This window comes from Gavialis gangeticus, unplaced genomic scaffold, assembly GCF_001723915.1.
Source record: "Gavialis gangeticus isolate Ggan-Ray unplaced genomic scaffold, GavGan_comp1, whole genome shotgun sequence".
In the NCBI taxonomy this organism is placed as follows: domain Eukaryota; kingdom Metazoa; phylum Chordata; order Crocodylia; family Gavialidae; genus Gavialis; species Gavialis gangeticus.
Window position 1 is genome coordinate 22,766,401 of NW_017729028.1, and position 19,579 is coordinate 22,785,979.

Below are 19,579 nucleotides of genomic sequence, written 5' to 3' on the forward strand. Positions count from 1 at the left end.
AGGCATTGCAAAGGGAAAAGCAAAACTTTTAAGATTCTGTAAACATTTATAGAGCGTATATAGATTATGTTGATTTTTAAACAGTGTGACCCAGAGAGCCGTAATAAGCCATTCTCTCCTTTTCACAATTTTAAGCATTTCAACACCACGCGCGATATACTACTGCACAATTGTTTGCCACATGCTGAGTTCTATAGCAGTAGGGGAAGAGGATGAGCGACTCTTACAGAGAAGAAGCGGATACTGGATACGCGGAAGTCAAGATCCTGAACAGCTTCTGTGCAACTGGTTTCTAAAGGCAGAATTCTAATATTAAAGTATGGATAAAAGTACACGTTCAGAAACCAAAATCAGTGAGAATTCCCCGAATGTGGGTGCATTATGCATGCATAGTGATTACTGCGTCTTTCAGCTTCAATCTACATCAAAAAGCACAGATGTCAGCTGAGAATTTCCATACCAAATTTCATATAATTTCATATAAAGCAGAAACCACAGCAGCAAATGAAGAGTTGTTCATTTATCATCCTTCACAACTTGAGTATGTAGTTTTAGGTATCAGTGATGACATGAGAGAACACTCATCATTGAGAAGCCAGCATTAGCCATACAAGTGTGGTCTGATATACCCCGCTGCCTCCCATAACAGTGGAGGAAACAACTGTGTTGCCTTTTTAGTGATAAGTGTTTGTATTAACATTTTAATAATAGTAACCATATATGCCTCTGTATGACATAATTGTATAAATCCCAAGCCATGTATCCACCTGCACTTAATAATATCACAGAGCATGAGCTTGTCAGACGTGCTATGTGACCAGCCATTCCTGTTGGCACATGACAACATTTTATGTGCCTACTTACATTATATACCTGTAGCTATGTACCAGTGAAAGAACTTACACTAGTATCTTACAGCATGTTTCACTGCATTCATCATCCAAATATCATCGTAAAATTGATTAGTTATCTTTAAAAAAAATTGCACAAGCTTTAGGGAAATGAAAGGATCGAGTATAGGTCCAGCAGACCTGCTGTCTTACCAAAGGCATGCAATGCCAAGAGCTGTATTTTTTGTTTGGTTTTCAAATCACTGGTTGCTCTTTCTAATAACTTATGGAGTAGACTGCTAGTGGTATCTACCACAGGAAGGCATGCTATAGTCTTCTTAAACTTTCAAGTGGTACCAAAGTTAAATTTAACTAAAACAGAATATACCTCATCGCGTATTGTCTCCTCCATCACTTCAAAGACACTGACTAGTGTTTTTATGTAAAATGTATTAATTATTGAATGTATGAAGTTTCATCATTAATTACTTTCTCTTTGCCACTTTCCTTTCCTATCAGCTACTCTGGCCATCTCATTCTTTTAAATATAAACCTCAGGCTTAAAAGGCCCAAGAGTCCCTGGACTCACAAGTTCAAATCCTGATGTTTGATTTAGTTCCTCATCTTTCCCAAGCAGTGAAATGTCAGGTAAGTTTGGGTGGTTGGGTCTTAGGCACAAGTAACATTGAAGAGTCCAGGGAATTTCATAAGAGAAGAGGGCAAAGTCTTATTTTCCTTGGACAGAATGTACTCTTTCTTCATTACTGGTTTTGCTACCCAAGGTCAATGTTAAAGGGTGTATATAACACCAAATCCTATTTCTGGTGCACTGTCCCTTTAGGAATGGCACAAGACTCATATGTAAGTGATGAAGCCATACTGAGGCTCAGTCTTGGGAAAAAGCTTCCATTCCCAATAGTCAAATAGAAAATCCTTCTTGGGCTAGCGCGCAGAGTCAGGATTTGCTTCATGTAATCAAGAACTTTTAGATTTTTTCAGAAAAGCACTGAATTAATATTAAGAACTGTGTTTTGCAATCTGCATGACAACAATTAAAACAGCAATGTGAGAATCAAACTCGCTGTCAGTTCTAGTGTTGAGGAAGAAAGGTATTTGCGGGTATGTTACATACACGACAGTGAAGAAATATCTAAGCTCTTTGCACCCTGACAACTGAAGAGGTGGCTTTCACTTATCTAAAGCAGGGGTTGGCAACCTTTTCCAGCTGCATGCCAGAACAATCCAGTTCCAGTCAGGGGCAGGTTGGCATGTGCAAGGCAAGCGCTAGGATCCAGCCACTGCTGTCACTGGGGAGCACAGGGGAAGCACCTGCCACCACAGCCTCTTCTCCCGAAAGGCACAGGGAGAGCATCCACAGCTGGTGGTTTCCTTGCAGCGGTGTGGGGGGCGGGGGAAGGGGGGGGCTTCAACAAGCATCGCTTTCCTTTTCCCCTGTCACTGCTGGGACAAGTGCAGGTTGTGGACATGTTCCCCAGGCTGCTGGGGGGGGAGGGGGGAACCAAAAAAACAAATCGGAGGATGAAGTCAGGTCCTAGTGCCCTCCCACCTTTGACCTGAACTGAGTCAATCTAGCTGTTGAAATCCCATGTTTGCAAGCTGAGTCCAATGGCTCTGTGGGTCGCAGGTTGCCAACCATTGGTCTAAAGGTTTTCTGCTTCCTTCAGTTTTCATATGGCATGACACACAAATGAAGGCAGTTATTAGACACCTGGAGCCCGCTCTAGTAGCAGGAGACAAAAAACCATGCTCCACTGGGGGCTGCAAGCCCATGATACCAAGAAGCAGCAAAAGGTGGTGGGTGGCTGGCATTCCCTCCTGCAGGGCACAGACGCATCTGCCAGCCTGACCTCTTGGCTCAGAAGGTCTACTACCTGCCAGGAGCCCACATCAGGCACAGCATGGAAAGGTTGCCAAGACTCATTCAGTACTATCCCATGCTGCACATCCATGTGGGCACTCGTGATACTGCCAAAGGCAATCTTGGACAGAACAAAAGTGACAATAAGGCTCTGGGCACAAGGGTGAAGAGGATGGGGACCCCAGTCAAGGGTAAAAGTCAGGCTAGGAGCAGATGGATCAATGCATCAATGCATCCCCTGGCTGCGTAAATAGATTTGCCAACAGGGTTTAGGTTTCTTGGACTGTGGTGTGGTGATCCAAGAAGATGAACTACCAGGAAGAGATGCAGTCTATCTGACAAAGAAATGAAAAAGTGTCTGCATTTGGGCTTGATAACCCAGGAGGGCTTTAAACAAGGTTCACCAGGGAATAGAGACAGAAGCCCAGACATAAATAAAGAGCCAGGCAACCTGACTAAAAACTTAGTATAGTAAAAGCTGTGTTAACTGGCATTTGACTAACTGGAATACTCTATTATCCAGCGTGTGCATGAAGTATTGCTTGAGCAGGGCTGAGGGGGAGGTAAGTGCAGCTCCCCTCTACAGGCTGCACAGGTTCTGCCTGGCTGGCTGGACACGGAGGGGTGGTGGGGGAAGAGTTTGCATGTGGCAGCAGCCGCCAGTGCCATCACCACTCTGCACTGCTGCCACCACGTTAAATTCCAATAACCGGCATTTTTAGATACCCAGCAGTCTCCTTACCCCCTTACCCCACTCATGCCGGATAACAAAGCTTTTACCATAAGGGGAAGCAATAATAGAAGCCTTAGTAACGTTTCCAGAGGGAAGATAGGACCATCAGTTAGATCCCTGATGTGTTTATATAATAACGCAGTAAGTATAGGTAACAAACAGGAAGAACTGGAGGTCTTAATACAATCTCCCAGGTTTGATATAACTGGAATTACAGAGATTCAATGGGATAGTTCATATGACTGGAGTATAATCATGTATGGGTATAGCTTGTTCAGGAAGAACAGACAGGGGGAAAAAAGGAGGAGGTATTTCCCTATATATAAAAGATGATGTACTCATCTTTCCAGGTGTAGTATGAAGTGCAAGGTAGGCCTTTTGAAAGCTTCTGGGTATAGATCAGATGGGGTGCCATGCTGGGTAATGTCATGGTAAGCATCTACTACAGGCCACCAAAACAAAAGGTCTTCTTTAAACAACTGATGGAAGCTTCCAAATCACAGAAATGGGTTCTCATGGGCTACTTTAATAATCAAATACCTGCTGGGAGTGAAACACAGCAGTGTGCAAGCAGTGCAACAAATTCCAGAAGTGTAATGAGCATAACTTTTTGATACAGGCGGTAGAGACTAGGGCTGTGCGAAGCTTTGGTCCCCAATTCGATTTGGTGGAGATTTGGCCCAATTCAGTGGCCAAATCTCTGAATCCGAACTGAATCAGAGGACCCTTTAATCTCTCCGAATCAAAATCGGAACGCTCCAAATTGATTTGGAGAGATTTGGAAAGATTTGGACATAGACACAGCTTTAAACGTGTTGTCTATATACCTCAACATAGCAGGGGCTTGAGTGCTGCGATGCTGGGGCGCATGGAGAGTCCCACAGGTGTGGAGGGCTCCCCAGCATGCTCAGCAGCAGACCCAGAAGTGGACCAGAAACACTTCTGGTCCACTTGCAGGTCTGCCAGGGAGTGTGCGGCACCCCCCCCAGCTCAACAACTGATGCCTCTTGGGTCAGGGGGAGAGGGGGGTGTCACCTGGGGTCCCCTTGCGGCCAATCACTGAGCTGGGGGGGGGCGGCACTTCCTGTGCGCTCCCCGGCAGACCCAGAAGTGGACCAGAAGTACTTCCAGTCTACTTCTGGGTTCACCGCTAAGCACAAGAAAGGTCCCCCATGCTCCTGTGGGATGCTCCATGCACCCCAGCATCTCAGTGATCACGAGCCGCGCCTGCTACCTCAAGGTATGTAGAAAAAACTTTTAAAGCTGTGCCTATGTCCAAATTGCTGATTCTCTGAATCAGCATTGAATCTTCAGATTTTATTTTGGCTGAATTGAATCAGGGACAGTGATCCAAATCAAGAAATCGAATCACTGTCCCCAATTTGGGCCAAATCCATATCCAAATCAAATAGGGGCCGCTTCACACAGCCCTAGTAGAGACCCTCTAGGGAGGAAGCCCTTTAACTCACTGCTCACAAACAAGGAGAATTTGGTAGAGAATGTGAAAGTGGAAGACAACTTGGGTGACAGCAACCAAAAAACGTTAAGAGTTCAAGATCCTAAAGGGAAGAAGTAAGGAAAGCACAGAGTAAGGACGCTGGACTTCAGGAAAGAAGACATTATCAAACTTAGAGAAATGGTGGGAGCAAGTCTGAGGGGTAAAGGAGTCCAGGAAAGCAGGATGTTCTTTAAACAGACCCTTTTACAGGCAAAGGAGCAAGCTATACCATTGCAACCGAAGTATTGCAATGTAACAGAAGGCTAGCTTGACTAGACAGAAAATTTCTTCAATGAGTGCAAACTCAACAGAATCCTATGGAAAGTGGAAACTTGGTCACAGTACTAAGAAAGAATATAAGAGAATCATTTGGACATTCAGAAAAAAAATTAGGAAGGCAAGGCATGATTTGAGATTCAATTGGCAAGGGGCATGAAAGGCAATAAAAAGGGGTTCTGCAAGTATGCCAAAAGAGGAAGACCAAAGAAACAAAAGGTCCCTTACAGAATGTATAAGGCAATCTAGTTCCAGATGATGTAGAGAAGGCTGAAGTATTTAGTGACTTTTTACTTTAGTCTTCACAAATAGGGGTAGCTACTAGATGAGGAGTGCAGTTGGCAGTAAAGAAAAGAAAGGAAACAGCCTAGATAGAATAATGGCAAAACAGGTTAGGATTTTTTTTTAAAAAGCTAGATGCCTATAAGTCAGGCATGGGATGCACCCTAGGGTACTGAAGGAATTGGCTGAGGTCATTTCTGAGGTATTGGCCATCCTCTTTGAGAACTCATCGAGGTCAGGTTGAGGTCCCGTATGATTGGAAAAGAGCAAATATAGTGCCCATCTTTAAGGGAAGAAAGAACATCTAGGGAATTACAAACCAGCCAGGCTGATCTCGATTTCTCGAAAGATCATGGAGCAGGAGTTCAAGGAATCTACTGTAAAGCACCGAGAGAAGAACAAGGTGATCAAGAACAGGCAGCATGGATTTACCAAGAGCAAGTCACACCTGACCAAGCTGATTTCCTTCTATAATAAGGAAAAGGGCTGTGTGGATGGAGGAAGAGCAGTGAATGTGATATACCTTGACTTTAGCAAGGCTTTTGACACCATCTCCCAAGACTTTCTCATGGAAATGCTAAGGAAATACAGCTCAGGAAATACAGATTAGATGAAAGTACTATATGGTGAATACATAACTGGCTGGAACATCCTACTTAATGTCTAGTTGGGAAAAGGTATTAAATGGGATTCCCCGGTGGTCTGTTCTAGGTTCAGTACTGTTTAACAATATTGTTAATGATTTGGATGAAAGACTGAATGCATACTTAGCAAATCTGCAGATGACACCAAGTTAAGTGGAACTGAAGACACTCTGGAGGACAGGGCTAGGATCTGGAATAACCTGGATAGACAGAGAATGATCCAAAAGCAATCAGATGAGATTCAACAACAAGTGCAAAGTCCTTGAGACAGAATAATTGCGTGTACAAATACAGACTGGGTAATGACTAGTGAGGCTGGAGTACTCTGCAGTACTGCAGAGGAAGACCTGGGGGTTAGACTGGATCATAAGCTGAATATAAGCCAACAGCGTGTTCTTGTTGCAAAAAAGCTAACAGCATACTGGGTTGTATCAAATAAGAGTGACTCTAGCAAATCAAGGGAAATGATTATTTGAGTATGATATCCAGTTTTGGACTCCACACTTCAAGAAGAATGTGGACAGACTGGAGAGTCCAGTGCAGAGCATCTAAAATGGGAGGTCTAGGAGGCACAACTTATGAGGGAAGGCTGAAAAAAACTAGGGTTTAGTTTGGAGAAGAGAAGACTGAGGTGGGATTTGGTAATGATCTTCAAATAACTGAAGGGTAAGTACAGACATGACAGAGATGCGCTCTGCAATTACCCTTAATTACAGAGCGGCTATAGGAAACAGGACTAAGAGCAGTGGCTTCAGTCCACAGCAGAGGAAGCGTGAAGATTCGGAGGAAATTTCTGAGTATGATGGCGGCCAAGCACTGGAACAAGCTATCTAGAAAAAAGTTGTGGAATCTCTACCCCTGGAAATTTCAAAAGCAGGTTGGTTGGACACTTGGCTGAAATGGTTTAGTCAGGGACAATCCTGCCTTGAGCAAGGGGCTGGACTAGATGACTTTGTGAGATCGCTTTCAGCTCTACTTTCCTATAATCCTAATACCTTTGCACTGCATATGGTTGTATACTATTTGATTACATTTTCCTTATGCTATGTGTTTAAGGCATGGGGGGGGGAGGGGGGCGCTGATCACATCATAGCACTCATGGACACATCTCACAGACTATTCCTGTAGAGGTTAATTTTGGTCTTGTACGCCACCTTTTCTAGTTTTGACTTGGAATGTTTAGGTGCTGCATATACAGTCTATTCATGCTTTAGTTAGCAGTGTTTTTACAGTCAATTTGCATTTCCTTCACTGCATTTGTTGCAATAAATAAATGAAGGAAAGATCAGCTTCTAATAACTCAAATTTGCTTTTTATTTCCTCTTCTCTTCCTTCCTTCTGACACAGGCCAACATCTGTTCTTCTACTGGACACAATTTATATAGTGACAATGTGGCATAATTTGAGGATTTCTAGCTGTTTGGCTTTTTCCCTTGGGTTCATTTGAAGTGAAATTTATTTTTGTTGCTGCATTCTTAAATTGCTATTGCAGAGTATAATTTGCTGCCCTAGTAAGGCAAGTAATCTAGGGCAGTAACAATATATATTTTTTTAAATTATTAAAGTTTGTAGAATCTCCTAGAAGACTAAGTTTGAAAGAGACTCCCTGAAGAACATTTTAAACACATTTCAAATGCATGCTGATGACAGGATCTGAACTTTCTGCTCCAAATAAAATAAACAGAAAGTTACATGAAAACTCTGCATAGTGTCATTTCATTAATTCTTTTTTTTCCCCTTTTTTCTTAACTATCCATCAACAGCTTCCAGTGCTTAACTCCACAGTGCCATATGCTTACCAGCAAGTGCAGGCCCCATTGTACCAGAAGGCACAGGGAATTCTCTTCTCCCAGCGCCGAAGTGTTACTGTTTGGCTTAGAGTCTGACATTTGACCAGAATAATTAGTAGCAATTTGACAAAAAGATGAACAGGTTTCAGGTTTCGCTTTTAGCTTTGAAAATACAGAAGCTAATATAAAGGCTCAAAAGTTCAGGCGCAAATGCTGTCAGTAAAGAAAGCTATCCTAAGAGCCATCCTAATACTAAAATTTCTTCCAAACTGGAGAAACCTGTTGCGGTTATGGAGCCTGACTGATTTCAGTGCAACTTCAACAGAGCTCTAAACATGTACAAGGGTCTTGTGATACTCAGACTGGGCTCTGCATTGGCTCCCCACCAACGCAGTGCCCAAGATACACAGAACAATATTAGCAGAAACAATGACCCCCTCAATTCACCCACTGACGTTAAAGCAACTGGTTTTGAGGCAGAGCGTATCCTAATCTCTTGCTGGTGATCGGTTTCGGTAAAATTACTTGCTAAGAAAAGCAACCCCAGAAATAGTAATTCCTTTCCAAGCAGAAATTAGGGGCAGGTAGCACCTTAGAGACTGGTTCAGAGAAGCATAAGCTTTCGAAAGCAGCAACCTACTCTGTCAGATGCCACCTTTGCAAGAAGTTTGCTAGTTTGAATGACTACCAATAATAGCTAATTTCAAGGTATAATTGATTAAGTTCAACATTTTTCTTTTCTTCTCCTCAAACCTTCAACCCATGAATTGACCATTTTGCTTAAATATTTCATTTCACTGTTTCCAATTCATTACCCACAACATTTGCAACCCTACTTTAACCCTTGGTCTTCCTCCTTTATGGCTTCCCTCACAAGAGCCGAAGCAACCCACCCTGCTTGCTTTTATATCAGCCAATTTGCTTTCCTTCTCAGCACTTCCCTTCTTCAAAGTTGTTTTGTGGATCATTGGTGGGGAAATTCAAAGATGAAAAATACCATGTAAGAGCTAAGTGAAATTATTAATAGCTACATATGTTGCAAGACAGTACTGCAGAGTAGGTGAGTTCCAAATTACAGTACAGTACCTTCTGTCATTTCCATGCCACTCGGGGGTTTACAGTGCCCAGCATGGCTCACTGCCCAAACTGGATACTGCTGGTTTAGTCCGCAATAAAGAGCCTGGATGAAGGTCCTGTAATAACCTGCCAATCCTGGGTTACCTAACAGAAGAAACACACAGATTTGCTCAGTGTTAACAATACAGCAATTGACACACTACAATACAGTTCCATATAAACATTTCATTTTTTTTCTCCTTATCCTACACTGACAAAGTATATTTTAATTATGTATAAGAATAATTCTTTGTGAAAAGCACACTGCTATCCTTACAAAAGGAATATACTTTTTTCACCAAAGGTCAAATTGGCAGCCAGCTGGCCCACTGGCTTCTATTAACTGTATTTGAAAATTATACCTAGAACTTATATAATAAATATCGAAATACAATAAAAGGAATCTGTTCAGAAGAATCCCAATGAGATTTTATGAAAAAATAGCCCAACAATTGCTGTTCATCTCACCAATACACACCACACAGGTTGTTACTCTAATCTCTGAAATTCTTTACCACTTTAAAAACTGAATTAAATCACATTGACAATTATAACATTTTTTATCACATCTACCACAGCAGCTCATTAGATTAAGCTAAATCCATTATGCACATAATGTTAAGTTTGGCAATTCCTAATTTTTTAGTACTTAATGTTGCAACCTTAGGCCATGTCCAGATAAGCACAGCCATGTGGCATGCGTCACCACAGACCTGTCTGTGGCACCACATACTGCTCATTCAGCTGCTCTCCATGCTGCAAGGGAGCAGTGCAGGTGGGATTTTTGACCCCTCGATATCCAAAGATAAACAAAAAACAACTTGTGTAAGAAAAAAGCAGAGCAGTGCATGTAGGGGCAATGCGCCAGGCTCTGGTTTTGAGCGGCACTAGCCAGAGCCACGCACTAGCTGCCGGCTAGGCTCTAAGCGGTGCGATTGTCACTGCTGCAGCCCCGGAAGGCCCCCAGAACCCCAGGTAAGGCTGCTGGGGCCAGCACAGTGCTGACCCCAGACTCCCCTATCCCACCCAGGGTAACCTGCCATGTTCTAGAGGGTGCATGGCACAAGCATTCCCCAGGGACAATTAGCAGTGGCACAGGGAACATAAAATAAGCACCCTACTCCATGTTTACCAATTCCTTTTTTTCAGGCTAAAGTCCCGCTTAGTTCTCACTCAGTGATTGAAGTAAGTGAAGATTTTAGAGCATGAACAAATTAAAAGGCACCAAGTCCATCACACCTGAGATGTATCAGTTACTCTTCCTTCATTTGCCTTTAAAGTACTCTCGGTTCAGATGCAAGCAACAGAACAAGGGCAAAATTTGTCCCAGTTAAACTACATAGTGCCATTAGAACCCTAGTAGTGTGGATGCAAAGATAACACTATAAAAAGGTACAAGAAAGGGAGTAAAGCTGTACAGATATGCACGTCCTTTAAAACATTTCAAAAGAGTGCCCCAAGAAGTGCCCCAAAATACTACCTCTTGAAATGAGGTACTGTTTTCAAGCTCTTCACTTATTGTTATGTCTGCAAAGGGATGGGGGACTTAGGTCCTCCAGAATCCCACAATGCTCCACTCATCTTCCCTCCCTCCTAACTGACAGCCTGCCAAACTGTCCAGCCACTCTAGGTCTGCTCCTGGGACCCAGCCACTCTGGCACTCGGGGCACTACTGCTTCCAGGGTGCTGCCAGCTCCTCACTAAGACTTAGCACTGCTGTTACAGACCCTCATGTCCTCCCCCATGGCAGACAACTACTGACACCTGCCACCCTCCCCACCACCTCTGTCATCACCAGTGCCAGGCTCTCCAGCTCCCAAATCCTCTGTCTCTCTGGTAAGAGGCATGCTCCACTCACACTCCATCCCCTTTAGGGGGAAACAAGGAGCAAAGTCGCAGGTCACTGCAACCTCTTGTCATGCCCCCTGGCTGGACAGCTGCAGCTGAATGCTGTACTTACATCCCATCGCTGAAACGATTCCTTTGTAAAACATTTCCAGGCCTGTTTACACTTGGAAACATTTTAAATGTTACTTCTGTCCCTACCTGAAGTAGGCATCATAAAACCACTTGATGCCAATGAGCCTTTGGGTAAACACAAGCACAGTACCTGAACCAGACCAAGAATGTTACCGACTGGGAACCAGTTTGCAATCTTCTCGGTTTAAAAGTATCCACACATGCACTGCCATGGGTTTTAAGGAGAACAGTCATCTTTTGATTCATCTTTAAACACTGCAACGCCTAAATTGCCACCAAGGGGTGGCAGTGAACACCCAGCCCAGCATGACTCCCAGTGGTGAGTACCCCAGTTTCCTCGGTATACCCCAAGCAGGACAGGAAGACCCTAAATGGCTGGGCACCAAGGGAGAGGAAGACATCAACTGCCTGCAAGGGTAATTTTCTGATCTTCCTTCTCACTAACATGGAGTTCAATTAAGAGCAAATGATTTCAATGCAGCTCATTCTTGCATGCTACCAAAACCTGTGTGGTGGTATCCTGACTGGGTGTCCCCAGGGGTATAGGGGGGAGGGGAGGGGAGAGAATTGGCTTGACCCTTGGTTCTGTATTTCTGGGAGCTAGGTGCTCTGGAGCTTCCAGAGCTTCCCTGGCCTTTAAAGACCACTTTCTCCCAGGCCATCCATCAGCTTACTTCAATTTTCTGGTACCTGACTCCTATCACAGGCTGATTTGGGTGTGAAGTGGTGGCTAGCTAGATGGGGGGGGGGTCTCCCTGAACCCTAAGGGAAGGAGGTTGAGGTTAGATGTTCCAGATGCTCCTTAGAGCAGCCCAAGGTCTCTGGCTCAGGCTAAGGTCTTAAGAAGACTCTTTCTAGGGGTGGCCAGGTACGGGAAGGTGCCTGGACCACTGCTTTTGGCTTCCTAGGGAGCTGGGTATTTTGGGGGCTGCCTATGGTCTCCATGGCATTTAAACTGCATTTCTCCTCAAGCTGCTTATCTGTTTCATTCCATTTGCGGCAACCAAGCAGGTACTGATGCATCCCAGACTGATCTGGGGTGGGGGGAGGGTGGCTAAATGGGTAAAGGGAGCATCCCGGTTTCTGGGGCCCCAAGGTTGTGGGTGCTCTGGGTAGTGCCCAAGGTCTCTGCGTCAATTGTCACAAAAGGATGACACTGACCAGTGGTTTTGGGGAAAATACTGTTTAAAAGTTGCCTCTACCCATCTAGCCACACAGCCCCGGCCACAATTGTATTTATTAGTCTGGGATGCCTCAGAGCTTGGTAAACTGCTAATAATGCAATGAAACTGCCAAGCAGCTAAGGAGAAGGTATACTATTTAAAGGCCACAGAGACACCAGGCAACCCTCTCCTCCACAGAGCACCTAGTGCCTTGGGAATCCCAAAGCAGGAATATCACCCTCTTCATACCTGACCACCCCCATTTAGCCCAAATCAGCCTGGGCAGCATGGACTGGGTCAAGTACAGACAATATAGGTTGGAGCTGTTGTTTTTTGGCTGCATAACAGAATAGCTAGTTGCCATGCGGGGGTTGGAAGAAGGGATAGGGTGAGCAGCAGGTGTTATATGGTAGTCTTGGAGGTCCAGCCAGACACTAGTCATAGAAAGGCTGCTATTTGCACGTTACACTGAACAGGTTTCATAGAATCATAGAAGCAGGGTCGGAAGGGACCTTGTAGATCTTCAAGTCCGACCCCCCGCCTGGGCGGGAGAAAAAAACCCCCAAAAAAACTGGACTCAAATGAGTCCAGCCAGGTAGGCATCAAGCCTCTTCTTAAAGACCCCCAGGGTAGGAGCCAGCACCACTTCCCTTGGAAGTTGGTTCCAGATCCTAGCCGCCCTGACTGTGAAGTAGTTCTTGCGGATGTCTAATCTAAACCTACTCTCCAATAATTTGTGTCCATTATTCCTTGTTATGCCAGGGGCGCTAGGGGAAACAGTGTCTCCCCCAAACCCTTCTGGTCCCCCCTAGTGAGTTTATAGACGGTCACCAGGTCCCCCCTCAGCCTTCTCTTGTGGAAGCTGAACAGGTTTAGGTCCCGCAGTCTTTCAATGTAGGGCCTGCCCTGTTGTCCCTGGATCATGCAGGTGGCCCTCCTCTGGACCCTTTCAATGTTGTCCACATCCCTCCTGAAATGGGGCGCAGAGAACTGGACGCAGTACTCCAGCTGTGGCCTGACCAACGTCGCATAGAGGGGGAGGATCACCTCCCTGGCTCTACTTGAGATGCACCTGTGGATGCACGACAAGGTCCGGTTAGCCCTGCCAACTGTGACCTCGCATTGTCGGCCCATGTTCATCCTGGAGTCGATAACAGGTTTGAGGAGGACCAGTTCAGAATAACAGCCGATTATCCAACTATACTCCTGAAACAGTCCAGGAGATTTAAACTATTTTAAATTGGCTGACTTGGTGGGACGCTTGTGCTTTAAACCACATTTAAAACGGTATACAGTGTGTGTTATGTCCACCTTAACTCTGTTCTCATCAGGAGTTGAGTTAGGACTACTCAGAAAGTACAGTAGTCTCCAGAAAGGTGCTCCCTAATAAATACGTTGAATGGGCTTCTTTCTTTGTGCATGGCTTGGGCTCTGCTTGATTATTTTTGAGGCTTAATGGTCAATTCTAATCTTAAAATCTAGATGCATTGTTATTAACTGTCCTGATTTAAAAAGTGGTGTAGTCTTCTTGTAGTTGTGATGGCCCAGAAAAAATACAAGAAGCAAGGGGTTTCTTGCCATCTTTTACAGGACCAGTTGGGAAAGTTGTTAGACAAGCTTTTGGGCAAAAAATATTTAGGTCTTGGGAAAAAGAAAATATGGCCTAAACTAAAAACCAGATGGAACATTAACTTTGTGTAACTTCATTTTGTAAATAAAAATGGTTACTTGAAAAATGAGAAGGCAGTAAACCTGAAGAGCACAGAGAAGTTTAAATGAATTCATTTATGTAATGAATGGCACTACTGATCAATGCTGTTCATTGAGACTGGTTAAAAAAAAATGACGATGATATTTGTCACCAGGAATTGTGAGAAAAATAAGAATTTCTCATTCAAAAGGCGTTTGGATGCATATCTTGCTGGGATCACTTGACTCCAGCAGACTTCCTGCTTGTAGGAGGGGGGCTGGACTCGATCTTGCGAGGTCCCTTCCAGCCCCTAATGTCTATGAAATGGAGTTGAAACTAGTTGTGGTACCTACATGCTAAGGTATTTACCTTAGATTGTATCTGTTCTTCCTCTAACTTGAGGAAGGACATTTTTTGCACAGAAGTTTGTCCAACATCTTTCCCAATTATATAGCTGGTTCCATAAATATATCAAGTAAATCTTGCTTGTCTGATTTAAAACAACTGTAACAGTAACAGAATCTGTTATTTTTGTATCCTCAATGCCTTGGTGTTCACTAGTCAAATTACCAGGTAAACAGGAAGAAAACACTGCAGTACATATAATAAAGAAAATACTACAAGGTTTTCATTAGTATTCAGGAAAAGTTAAATATGCCAAAAATGTTTAAAACATGGCCTAAAACAATGCCTAGGTTCTGCACGAAAAAACTACAATGTAGGTTTCAAATAAAAAAATAACGTCTTAATTAAACAATATTTGTGAAAAAATTAAAATGTCAAACATATTTTTGCATAGTTTAGTATCACAGAAACATTTCAGGTCTATAAACACCATGAAAATGTTTCATGTAGATAAGCAGAAAGATACTGAAATTCACTCTGGACAATACCTGACGCATTAACTAACAAAGCTCGTCTGTCAGCAAATTGGAAGATGAAAGTAACTAACCAAAGATAGAGTTTATCTTTGCTAGTGCGTCTGCTCATTCTGCATTATGATACTTCAACCCTGAAATAAAATGCGTTAAGGTGTTCTACGGTCAAGGAATCAAGTTATTCTAAAAGCAGCACGTTGTTTTTTTTTCCTTAAATGCGTTTTCAATATCCATTTCAGTTTCTTTTCTTTATTAATGTAAAAACAGCAAAAGAGAATTAACTCCTGCCCCCCCCCACCACCCAAAAAACCCCCAACCCTTACACTTCCAGAGCTTTTATGTATTCTCTCCCATCAGCAGTGAGGGTAGCCAAGATCTAAGTCTCCAGTCCTCAGCTGAAGAACACTGAAAGTGAGAAGTGTTTACAAATCATTTGTCAGACCTTGTGTTAAATGCTATATGTATTTCACAGCATTTGTGACTAATGACTTTGAGACAAAAGGAGATTTCTATCCTCTGATGAAAGGAACCTCTGCCCCATGTTTATTTTACAAAGGGAAATGAGATAAGATCCCTAAAAGCAAGCCAACCCCTCCCTCCATCTATCTATAAGCATCTGGTCAGGTTAAAAGACATACCATGTGGTCAGTTGTTAAGGGATGCTACTGCTTGGTCAAAACTCCTTAAAGACCCACTGCAATAAAATGAGAGTGTAACAACAGAAAGAACATAGCATGTAAAGGGTTTACCAATGAAGAATACTGTAGAGCAATTCCAGTGTTAAGAGTGATAGTGAATAAATGCCTTATTGATCTTTCAAGGTTAAAGTCACTAGAGGTACTCCAGATTTGCATGAGTAGAACTGAAAGCACAGGATTCATCTTCCTGCTTGAAAACCCTGGATCAGCAGGCCTTAAACATGGTATGAAATGGAACTTTCTTGACCGGCTATATAAGCTTAACATTTACAGTCCCCAACTACAATGGGGTTTACTGCACATTACATTTTGGGGACAAAAAGAAATCTAAACACATGGATAACTTGTGAAAGGGAATAGATTTCAATTTGTTCAGTAGTTTGGGGCCCAAATATGCCATTTTAAGCATTCTTGTGAAGTACTGGTGCACCTGGAGTGCTGTGTTCAGTTTTGGAAATTATAGTTCAAGACGCTGACAAGTTAAAATGTCTCAATAGAAAGCAACAAAAATGTTTGGTGATTTTGCACAAGAAAAGGTTGGAAGAACTGGGATAATGTAGTATGAAGAAGAGAATACTAAGAAAAGACTTGATAACAATCTTTAAAGGCCTGAAGGGTGGTGTTATAAGAAAGATGGTGATAATCTATTATCTTTGACTATAGGGAACAGGACAAGAAATAATGGACTTACATTGCAACCAAGGAAATGTAGCTTGGATATTAGGAAAAACTCTCCCCCTATGCCAGTAGGTAAGCTTTGGAACAAATTACTCAGAGAGGTTGTGCAATCCCCATCCTTGGAAATTTTAAAAATCAGATTATACAAACACTTGGGAGAGAAAGTGATGATCCTGCCCTGAACAGGGAATTGGATAGGATGACTTCCTGAGGTCCCTTCCAGCTCTTTTATATGATTAAATAAAATCAAAATGTTGTCCAACCTAATAACTGATTTCAATTTCATACGTTTTGGGAGATGAGCCACCCACCTCATCATGACGGCAAAATGGCCTTTGATCAATATACTAGAGTTCATACTTGTCCATTATAGGGATTTTTCAACAGCATCAAAACTATCCAGTCAATCTCAATGACTTTATCTTGGAAAACTACTCTTGAAAAGCAGAAAACCTACATGAACGCAATATATTGTATCAACTTCCACCATTTGAAGGGTCCTCAAGATACCTGAATCACATATCATTCTTCAATCACTTCAGGGCAAATAAAGCATTCATGCATGCTACAGTCTCAAGTTCGAAAAACTTAATGCATAGGAAGGAGTATGCAATTAAGCAGATCTCCTCCACTATACCTTTACTTTCTGTGTAGGTTTTATAAAAAAAAATACTGATAAACATTGAACATAATTGAAAGAGTTGTAAAGGAAAAATAACATCAAAATTATACTTCTTATAATCTTGCCATACCAAAATAAAATATTTCAAGTGAAGACTAAGATTAAAAGAATAACCAAGAGAAAAATCCACGAGGTAACAGCAGATAATGAAGGTCTTCATCATGACATTGAGCTTTATAGATCTACAGAATTTTTTTTTACACCAAAAGGAATTATGGATCATTCTGTCCGTCTCCCATATGACACATGCCAAAAAAACTTCATTTGTTCACCCAACATTGAGCACAAAAGTATCCAGTTTGGATTTAAAGTAATCAAAAAGGGAATACCACTGTTTCCCTTGGTAGCTTGTTGCAAAAGTTAATCACCCTGACTGCTGAAAAAGTTGGGCTTTATTTCTCATTTAAGTTTGTCTACCTTTGCTTTCAGACACAGATCCTTTTTATGCCTCTCTCCACCAACATTAAAAAAAAAACACTTTAAGAACCCAGTCATTTATCCCCACTAATGCACTTGGTGACAGATATGACAGCTTCCACCAACTGGGCATTTGCCCCAACTTTTCATTGATAAACAGCAATGTTGCCATAAGTTGTTCCATTTCCTTTGGAAAGCAGACTGGATGCTTGTTTAAAAAATAAAACACGAAAGGAAATACGTGACTAATATTCAAACTACTACACTTCCAAAAAAACAAGATATCTAGAGTCAGGAAGTCTGATATCAGATACGGCATCACCACCCAAGCCATCCAAATTAACTTCAACCACATATTTTTATAATCAAATACAAATAAATAACCTTCAATTTAAATAGTAACAGCCCCTAAATACTCTGAATAGCAGTGGCAGAAAGCTTTCACTGGATCAACAAAACCCAAGCACCTTCAATTCTTGTGGTACAGAAAATTGTAAAGATGCCCAAACATTAATGAGAACACTAACAGTAGTAGACAGCCCCGCTTTGAAAAAATCCCTAATTTACTGTTGGGGCAATCCGCGTTCTGTAATCACTGTACCAAAAAGCTAGAATAGCGATACATTTCTGCTTGTAAAAAAACCCAATACATAATGAAGCAGAACAGTGCACGTGACAAAATCCAACATGCACAAAAACACTACTTGCTTACTCCAGAAAAGAGTGAACACAACTGGCTTCACAAAAGTGTTCCCCAAAAATGTGGGCACAAGATTAGTCCAGGGCGAGCACAGAGTGAAGCAAAAAAAACTAAGTAAATTTTCCTGTGGATAAATTACTCCAGAACTGCTAACTGTGAAGTTTCTTCAGCCCACTTCTGAAAAGGTTGCACCAGTCACCACTATAGACACTACTGTTGATGTTATAGCACAGGGCTGTCCAACTTCAGTGTCAGGGGCCACGTGCCCCACAGGCTGCATCAGCAGGGGTTGCATGCCTCGGGTGAGGAGGGAGAAGAAGCCCAAAGACTCCAGCTACTGTTGCAGAGCAGAGTTCTGGGGGTTGCAACTTAACCCCTTGTGGGTCACATCTGACCTGCAGGCTCCCAGGTGAACTAGTGTAGTGGGTTTTCACCCTCTGGGCCACAGACCTCTGGAGGTCTGCCAACTATATCTAAAGGGTCCATGGAAGAGGACTATGATCACTCAAAAGTACATGAATACTCACACTTATAATTCAAAGGGGTCTGCACCTCCATTTGAAATTTTTTTTTAGGAATCCACAAATGAAAATAGGTTTAAAAGGAAAATCACTGGTCCACTTTAGCACTGAGATTTCTATGTGCACCAGCTATAAATCTAGCTCAACTGCATTAGAGAAGTGCAAACAAAGGATAAAAAAATGGAACTATCTGAATAAATCGAGAGAGATACACAGACAATAATGGGTTTATAATAAACTTTGGAATTCCAAAATTTAGAATAGAGTACCACAAGTTTAATTTTAGAAAAATCCAACTTTGAGAATTAAGTGTTTGTATGTATTTGCAACATTTTCACGATAATTTCTTACAGCAAAATCAAAACACAGAATCATTTTTTTTGAACAAGCAACCGTTAATTAAAAGGTTCAATTCTGAGAAGCACATCAGCCCAACTCAGAGATCACTGCTATGACATCTATTCTAACTGTCCCCTGACAGAACTGCCCATATTTTCTAATTCCAGCCTGAAGAATTAAGAGGTGAAGATTCTTGCTCAAGGAAACTAATTTATCTTTGGCTCAAGCCCTAGCACAGAAGAAGATGCAAGTTCTTTCTAGGACTTTTGTCATGTCTCTAATCCAACTTCTGTTCCCAATATTCTGCACAGGCCACTGCTTCTGGTGTTCGTGTTGCCAGATTGGGGGGGGGGGGGCTAATAATAATGATAATCAGAAACTGGCTGATTATCAGTCCTAGTCCAAGCACCTCACAGAAGCTGGTTCATGAATCCCATGCAGTGCTGTGGCTAGCACTGACAACTTGGCTTGCCCCACAGATCCATCAGCAGGTACGGATTCAGCAACAGAAGCAATACCCAGTCTTGGTGCCCTACATCTTCCTCCACACACCACCAGTGCAGAGGCCTGGCTCACCCCAGTGTGCCAGGGTCAAGTGCTCCCAAGCTGCGAAATATTGGGCATGCAGTAGGGAGGACATGAGCTCCAGGACTGGGAATTGTATGTCCTCATGGGTGGATATATGAACTGTGGGGCCCAGTGCTACAGTCAGGGAGGGACACAGTAGGTTTGGGGAGGGATGCTATGCAGTTCCACATTAGCAGACAGCCTTTGCTCTGAAAAGC

At 42.7% G+C, this 19,579-nt stretch overlaps 1 protein-coding gene across 3 annotated transcripts in view; it reads right to left on the minus strand.

The window, feature by feature from the left end:
* LDAH (lipid droplet associated hydrolase) overlaps positions 1-19,579 on the minus strand; it is a 306,139-nt gene that overhangs the window by 226,150 nt on the left and 60,410 nt on the right. For all 3 annotated transcript variants that reach the window (XM_019520811.1, XM_019520809.1, XM_019520808.1), the window contains exon 3: positions 9,019-9,153. In XM_019520811.1, the coding sequence (XP_019376356.1) occupies positions 9,019-9,153 (135 nt within the window). The remainder of the gene's footprint in view (positions 1-9,018; positions 9,154-19,579) is intronic.